The 8,660-nt window shown below is 43.7% G+C and overlaps 2 protein-coding genes across 3 annotated transcripts in view; one reads left to right on the top strand and one right to left on the bottom strand.

Moving 5' to 3' along the window:
- The window catches only part of GTF3C4 (general transcription factor IIIC, polypeptide 4, 90kDa), a 16,975-nt gene extending 10,524 nt beyond the window's left edge, over nucleotides 1-6,451 (bottom strand). The window contains exon 1 of one of the 2 annotated variants that reach the window (XR_001137273.1): nucleotides 5,881-6,446. Coding sequence is in view for 1 of the 2 variants with exons in the window: in XM_012639662.1 (XP_012495116.1) it covers nucleotides 5,881-6,237 (357 nt within the window). In the remaining variant the exon portion in view is untranslated. Of the gene's footprint in view, nucleotides 1-5,880 lie in introns of both variants that reach the window. The other variant, XM_012639662.1, reaches the window with a different exon arrangement.
- A 467-nt stretch (nucleotides 6,452-6,918) lies between these two features.
- The window catches only part of DDX31 (DEAD (Asp-Glu-Ala-Asp) box polypeptide 31), a 70,597-nt gene continuing 68,855 nt past the window's right edge, over nucleotides 6,919-8,660 (top strand). Inside the window, 1 exon segment of the mRNA XM_012639882.1 lies at nucleotides 6,919-7,030. Coding sequence (XP_012495336.1) covers nucleotides 6,947-7,030 — 84 coding nt within the window. The 5' untranslated portion in view covers nucleotides 6,919-6,946.

An 8,660-nucleotide genomic window follows, 5' to 3' on the forward strand; every position in this document is an offset into this window, starting at 1 on the left:
AAACTATCAGATAAATATTTATCTGTATTAACTGATTCACATTGATACATACAATAATTTTATATCAACTTTGTTAATTCTGGCATAACATGTATTTCAAAGATCAAGTACATGCCTAAAGACAAATTGAGCACTTACTCAAGGAAACAGCATTCTTTCAAGGGTCAGAGTACATGTTGTTATTATTAATAGGCCAATTCCCATAATCTTAGAATTAACACAAGCAACAGAGATGTACTCGATTCTTAAAAGTCAACAGAGCACATAGCTGAGCTAGTCACAAAACAATGAAGGTGTTAAAAATTTATGAAAAATATGTATTATATATATCTTTGATACAATTGATATTTGGATTTTTATAATAGTTTTGCAATATAAATGCCAGCTTTAGTTTTTTTTTTATCTGAAATTTCATTCATAAATGATGCTGAGAGCCAACTCCAACTGCTTTGCCTATTGTTTCTACAGAATAACGTCTGCTCTAATTAGACTACTGTATCTGCTGGTCCTGAACATTCCCATTTCTGCTTTCCCTGCTTCCCTTGCCTAATCCTTCTTCCTATCTAAATCCCATCCATCCTACCAGGTCAAATTCTCTCTATGAAGCCTTTTGAGGTCATTCTAGTTTTCACTCATCTCTCTTCCTCCAAATTCAAAACATAATATCAACAGTGCCTAGCTGTACGATGGTGGATCTTCAAAAAGATTTTAATGGGACATTAAAGATGGAGGAAGAGCTAAATGATCAAAAGAAAGTAGTCCAGAGCCATAAAAAAAAAAAAAATAGCCAGGAAGGCTAAAGCCAAAAAAGAGCACAGGTCAACCAAAAGATGTTTTCTGTTATGTCGGAACCAGTAAGACTTGATCCACTGTCTTTAGAGAAACAAATAAAAGAAACAGAAAGCAGAATCTCTCAATTCCTTTTTAGTGTCAATCTCTTTTTTCATAGAGGTTGATCTTCAAACTGAAAAGGGTAGAACGTGATTAAAAGGGAATTCAAGCCTAAGACATACATGGATATAATAAAAGCTACTTTAAATGAATTTAAGTTTCCAAGCCCAGAGGAATTACACAGAAAGAACTTGGAAGATATTAACTCATAACCACTAACTACATCCCAGATAAAACTTAGACAATTGGGGATGTGTTAGAAAATGAGAGTACAACAAAGAGTTTAAAAATATCCCCCAAATAGTAAATAGCTAACAAAAACTACAGACCATTAAGCCTAACAGGGAATAAAATTCTTCAATGTATTAACAAACAAATGGTATGTACAGACAGCAGTAATCACTAGAAACTAGCAAAGGATAACTGGAATAATCTAATTGTACTCTTTTTTCTCATAAAACTGCTAGATGACATTATAAACACATAAAATGAAAGGCAGATACAACGTTGTACACAAAATGAATAAAAGTACTAATTTTTCCTTAAGTGTGTTTCATATAACACTATTCCCTTAAATTGTCCCTTGAAAAAAGAGTTATGTGCCAAATACGTTTTAGAAATACTATAAATCATACATCATTCCGCCTTGCGAAGTCACAAGAGCACACTAAATGCCTTGGCCAGGAAACTACTGTAGAGACATGTTTAACCAGAGTTAGCCAAACTTTTTTTTTTTTAAACAGTGAACCTTTTTAGAGAGTTGTTACCCTGTATCATACTAAAGAATACTCTGAGAATGGTGTTTTAGGCAGTATATCTTGATTTTAGAAAGGCAGTTAAGACAGTCTTTTGGATAAGCTGGGTGTAGTGGCTTGCGCCTATAGTTCTAGTTACTTGGGAGGCTGAGGCAGAAGGATCACTTGAGCCCGGGAGTTCAAGGCTGCAGTGAGCTATATGACTGTGCCACTGCGCTACAGCCTGGGCAACAGAGTGAGATCCCATTTCTATTAAAAAAAAAAAAAATGTCTCTTACATACATTATGGACCCGCTGGAGAAACACAAACTGGAAATTCCAAATAAAGAAGGTGTAGGTTGCTAATTTGGAAATAAAATAATGCTAACCAAATTCCAGAGCTTTCTACGGATAGAAAAATTTGAAATATGACATAATGAAACAAAGCATCATAATTGAAAATCTGTGCTATGATGTCAGACTACCTGGGTTCAAGTGCTGGCTCTATTACATACTAGCTCTGCAACTATGTGCAAATTGCTTAAACCTTCTCGCCTTAATTTCCTCATTTATAAAAGAAAATAATACATGTCCCGTAGAGTTAGGAAAGTTAAATAAGTCAATATATGTAAAGCTTATATTAAGTGCTCAATAAATGTTAGCTATCATGAGCATTATTAATATTCTCTGATAATTAAATAAATGTTAATGAGACCTAATAAGAGTATGTAAAATGCAAGGTAGACATAAAGTTGCCCACCAAATGAAGGGTAGATATAAAATTGTTCACCAAATCCTTTAATACTATAAACTGACTAACAATCCTTAGAATAGGTTAAATTTACTCCAAATAAAAGCTACCGCAGAACCAGAAGTCAACTTATAGGACTGGTAACCCAAAGCAGCAGCACAGGATGAAATAAAGGAAGCTCAAGCAACCCTTGGTCCCACTCATTGCAGGAAGAATTCTTGATAGGATGGAGAGCGGCACAGATCTTGACTGGTGGGGAAAAGACTTACAGCTTTGTGCAGAAATGTCTAACATATTAGAGTTAGCCTAGTATACTGCACCTCACTCCAACTCTTCCTACCACAAACCCCGTTAACAAATTAAAACAAGCACACAGATGCCCAAGGAGCATATCACTTAAAAGACCAGCTCCCAGAGGCCTACCCACAACCAATCATTTAATTGTACACTACCCAGTTCCCAGATGACCCCTTATACTACTATTAATAATAGCCAGGTACTTTGTAAGCACTTGATAAATAAAAACTCACTTGAAGCTTTTAGACAATAAACTTCTTGAGGGCAGGGAATGTGATTCTCAAGACAGGCAACAGTTAATTTAACTTAATGCACATGATGAAGTTAATACTTTTCTAAGGCTCCTAACAATTGATGCACAATATATAACAACAGGTATACAAATATTATCAGAATTTGGAACTATGCACAATTAGATGACTCACTAAATCAGTAGTCCAATGGGAAGAAAAATTGTAACTTATTCTTAAATCACTATTTCACTGCTTTTCAGATGTATATTCACCTTTATATCATATAACCTTAGTGCCCAGGACAGTGATTTTCGAACGGCTGATAATTAATGCTTGAACTATTATAAACTGTAGGAAATTCATAATCTAACAGAATCATAGAGCAGAAGTTCCAAAGGCGTTGAGCAACTAGCTTTCTAGTAGTGCTACATACCAAAGCTGTGATCTATACTGCAGATTGTCCACCGTTTAGGTGAGAGCAAAGGCAAGCTGGACAGCACTGAGCAGATTTAAATCCCCAGGGACTGTTACTGGGTAGAGCCATCAAAGTACCGATACAGACTTCTTTACACTCCTACTATCACAACCGTTTTATCCTACAGAGGTCTCTTTTAGAACTGTAGCACTCATTCACTAGGCAGTCCTAGTCTAACAGGACTGCTAATTGATTGATGGTTTATGTGATATGCATATCGAAGAACAGTACAGAAGGGAAGATATCACTAAATTTCATGCAAGCTATTTGTCAGCTATAAGAGGGTTTATATAAGGATTTCCTGTCACTAGTTAGATAGTTGTGGTAAACATCAAATGTGGCAAAATGACAAATTTTTATCAGAATGCTAGGGGTAATCTTTATGTCCACACCCACATTAATCCAAACTTACTTCTTCATACCTGTATGACTACACTGTCTTTTTACCTTGAGTATTTACAATGTGCTAGGCACTGTGCTTAGTGATTGTGTTTTTAATATAACCTTCCAAAAAGCCTAAACAAGGTTTTATTACCTCCCCCCTTATAGATAGGCTTATTTTGTCATCTTATGCCAAAGCCCAGTCTCTTAAACCCTATTTTACACTGATCTCAATAATCACCTTCTTGCCGCTAGTCCAGTCAGATTCACATTCTTGAACCATACCAGGTCACTCTATGCTCATGAAACCGGAACAGCACCTTAGGGCTTCCTAGATTGAACCCAACTTCCTCAGATTGACCTTCGAATTTCCCAAATTCGCCTCACATTACCTTCTCTGACTTCCTAGAAGAGCTACTTGAGGTCATCTATTGATCCACCACTTCACAAACAACAGTAAATTATGTTCATGTCTTAAATATGTACACACGACATGGATGCCTCATTCCTGCCACCTAGAATGCCCTTTCCTCCCTCCCTCCCTCTTACAAGCCAAACACTACCTCCTTTTAGGACTGCTGCAGATTTACCACCAGACGACCTTCCCTGATAAAAATGCCTCCCCTCACTATTCTCCCTTTAACCCCTCTCTGCTAAAGTATTCAATCTCGTCCATACAGACACACACACTTTTTTCTGGTTGATATACATATGGTATCTTTTAGAAACAGTTAAGCTCCTTTTCAGCAGAGGATACACCTTTTAAAACACCTTTCTTTCCCTCCTGCATACCTCAATTTCATAGGATTGCCAGCATCTGTCTACCTGATTTGTTTGTATTTTAACAAATCTGTTCATAGCATCTTCAAGACAATCTCAGAGGGCTTAGTCATAAAAATTTACCAATGATCCAATTCAACATCAAGTCGTCTGTTTGAAACTTGAAGTACGCTAAAAAGGGATGGGGGGTAGCTGCAGCCTAGCTACAGATGACTCACATTTAAAATGAGTCATACTTTAAATGAGTAAGAGTTTAGAAAAACTTTACTATCACACAACCATGTTCTCTGTATGGGGGCACATATCTTCACAGTGCTTGTCACTACCTGATATTACATTGTCATTTGTTCATGACTTGCCAAACAATGTAAACTTCACGAGGAAGGAGACTTTGTTTTGTACACCACTTTATTTCCGGAACCTAGGTCAGCACCTAATACATAACGGTGTTCAAATATCTGTTGAATGAATGAATATACTCTCCTGACAGATCACATACAAGCACAGAGATCCGTAAAGGATACGTGGAAAGTTTTTATACTTACAAGCAACTAAAATGAACGCTATGGCTTACTACTTTAAAAAACCAAATTTGAAAATGGTGACATTGAAACAGTAAAACTTTAGAAATCCTAAAGTTCGGAAGGCCAACTTAGGTTACACGAAACTGAAAGCACTAAACGTACAGAGACCTTGGACTCGAAGTTTAAGAACTGCACTTGTTTCCAGAGGCTTTATTTTCCTTCTACGTCCCAAAGATGTTTAGCTAGTGAAGCAAACCCCAGGATCCAGTATTTACTCATCTGCCCAAGGTGAGAAGCAAGGCCCATTCATAACACAGTCGCTGAAATAGTTAAGACAATGAAGAGGGCCAATTTTTCTTCTCCAAAGCAAGAGGCCCGAGAGGAGGGCGCAACACAGTAAACAAAGCCAGCCCAGGGCCTCAGAAAGTCGGCCCCAGACAATAGGAGCAACCGTAGCAGCAGGTCTGGGGTTGGGTCAACAGGGGGTGGAGTCTCAGCGCCAGGCAGAGTAATCTGCTCTAGCTGACCGCCAGGCGCGGAGGCGAAGGAGGCGTTGGCGGGACTGGGCGCTGGGGGTACCCCTGGGAGTGTATGTGTGTTGCGGGGAGGGGATGTGAGCCACGGAACAGGGCGCAAACAGCTGTGAGGCTTTCTTTGATGCTGCGGTAACCCTGGCCGCTCACTAACCCCGAAGCGCTGGGTGCGAGGGAAATCCCCAAACCAAGCGCCGGCCGGGATTCTCCTGGGACGGGTGACGCGGCCGCGAGGAGGAGGCAGGAGCAGATCCCAGAGCTGGGGCCCAGGGAAGACTCACTTTGAGGAGGCAGCTGTTGAGAGGGGCAGGCACCGAGGTGCGGTGGATAACCAGGTCCTGGCCTGGGTTGTGCACGTCGCAGATGAGCTCCAGCACAGCGATGCTGCGGGCGGTGGACACAGACACGCGGTGGTCCTCAGACCAGGCCAGCGGCTCCAGGCCGCTCACCGCGTATTGCAGCTTCACGGCGGGCTCCCGCCGAGTCACCATGAGGCGGAACGCGGCACTGGGCCCGGGGACCGCGTCCACCGCCCGATCCTTCCCGCCAGCCTCGCCGCCCCCCTCACCCTCTTCCTCCCCGGGCAGCGCAGGCCCGTCGGCCGCGGGCCCTACCCGGGCCTTGCTGGCCGTGTTCATCTCCCCCCAGGTGCAGAGGTCGGGTTCCCGGGCGCGCCAAGCCCCCGCCGCCGTTCTGCGGCCACCTCCTGCACAGCAGCCGCCACCCCCAGCGCCCTCCGCGGCGGCTTTCTCCCCTCAGGGCCCGAGCGCCGCCGAGCCAGGAAGGACCCCGCCGTTGCCAGGCGACACAGCCCTGCCAGGTGGCCAAGGAGCTGCCTGACTAGAAAACGCGCTAGTGTAGCAGGCCGAATCGAAGCGCCAGGATTGGCCCGCGAGCAGGTGAGGAGAAGGGAACCTTGAGAACACCGTCGTCTCCCGGTAGCTGAGCCCCAGGCCCTTTTAGGGACCTACAGGGACAACGAGCTACGCATTAGGTACTAAAGTGCTGAGGAAACAGCAACGCGGCGGCAAAGGAAGGACACGTCGGTTTGATGGCGCTCGGCCTCTTGTTTCTCAGCGGCAATCAGAGAGCTTCACAAGCGTGAACTCGCGGGCCGAGTGTAATCTGGCATCCCCAAAGCCAAGCCTCGAGGGACACAGGGTGGCCTCGTCATCCCGCCCGGCGCCGCCCCCTTGGGCACTCATCGGGGTGGGTTCGAATGGTTTGGAGCCTTTCCGGACCCGGCGGGGCAGCTGCGCGGGGTCCTCGCGCGCGTCCCACGTGGGGTCCCGGTTCTCCAGCGATCTGCCCGCGGACGCCCGGCGTCTCCCTGCGCCCCGGCCGGCCATGGCAGCCGCCGACGGCTCGCTCCTCGACGTGGCCGCCGCCCCCAGGACGTTCTCCAGACGACCCCGGGCCCAGGCGGGGCAGGTGAGTTGTGACCCGGCTTCAGCTCCGTCTCACCCGCAGCCCGGCTCTCGGGCGCACCGCGTGCTGCCGCCGTTCCTCCGGGCTGCGTTGCGAATCATTTACGGAGTTAAGGGAGCAAAGTTAGACACCTGGCAACTTCCGCAGGAGTTGCTCAGAAACACGTGTCTCTGACCGAACCACCACCCGCGGGGATGTTCCTGGGAGGGGAGCTGGCTCCTGCGACCAGCGCTGCTGCGGGGGAAAGGCAGTGTAAGGAATTGGAGGCTCTTTTGTAGACGGTAGGAACCGATGCTCCGGCGTTGAGTCCCAGGCCAAGACTTCAACTTCTGTAAGCCGGTTTCTTCAACTCTAAAAACGGGTCGTTTGTCTCAGTGATGAGGGCTGGAGACCAGAAGTTTGTTAGAAGAGCTTTCAGAAATGGGATAGATTTCATCCACGTGCAATGGAGGGGGAAAAGAAAATTCGATTCACCAGTGTAATCCCTTTACTAGAGAGGAGAAAGGTGCCTTCAGATTAAGAAAGAACTGAAAACTGGTTTCTGGGATGGTTGATTTGTCTGCAAGAAAAGAGACCGCAGGGCAGAAGAGCTGTTGTAAACGCATAAATTACCGCAAAGACCAGGAAGGATATGGTCTAGTGCCAAGGAAGGGAAGTGGGGCCGTCTTTTTTATCTTTTTTTCTTCCCTGAAAAAGCAACACATAATTCCATAGAAAAGTCAATTGCCAAAGTAAGTTCAGTTTAACCAGTATGTTGAAGCTGAAATTCCTTGAGTTCACATGTACTCTCACACCAGCTAACATCCACTGTCTAGATTATCTTCGGTGATCTTTTTAGGGAAAATCAAGCTTTAGGACTTAGATGTTTGGAGGTAAAGAGTCTTCAAGCTAGCCAATGGTATAACAGCATCTACGTGGGAGGAGGGAGGGAGAAGTATAGAAGAGCCATTGGGAGCATGGGATTTGAAGTAGGATCTACCTGGAATTAGATGCCAGCCTCACAACACACTAGTTCTGTGACCTAGGGGAAGTTACTTAACCTCTCTGATCTTCACTTTTCTTATTCGTAAAATGAGAACAATCATTTCGACTTCATAGAGGAGTTATCGTGAGGATTCAAAGAGATATGTACATAAAGACTCACTATACATTATTTGGCCCATAAAGTCACTTAATAATTGCCAATAATAAAAAATAAAGTAGTATTGGCTTCATCTTGGGTTCTACATCGAGAGGTCAGTGAGGTGTTTGTGTCATGTTCAAAGCCTAGTTACTAACACATAGGCAGCATTTAATAAAACTTTACTGAATGAATTGCGTCAATAAATGTAGGGTATCTGTTTTTGTGATTGCTTGAACCACTGTATCAAAATTGGGTTAATGAGGAGATGACAGGTGTCTGCAGTGGCCTTGTCTACATTTTTGTTGATGTCATGAATGGATATGCTGACCACATTTGCCAGTAGTCTGAACTTGGGATGGCTAGCTAATATATAGAAAATTTGGAAAGAAGATAAAAGAACTCCACGTATAATTCCCATACTTACAGATACTCTTATTAACATTTAGGTGTATATCCTCCTAGAAAACAACTTAAAATAGGAATCAAACTACACATGATGTTTCCTAACCA

This window comes from Propithecus coquereli, unplaced genomic scaffold (assembly GCF_000956105.1).
Source record: "Propithecus coquereli isolate 6110/MARCELLA unplaced genomic scaffold, Pcoq_1.0 Scaffold142, whole genome shotgun sequence".
Classification (NCBI taxonomy): domain Eukaryota; kingdom Metazoa; phylum Chordata; class Mammalia; order Primates; family Indriidae; genus Propithecus; species Propithecus coquereli.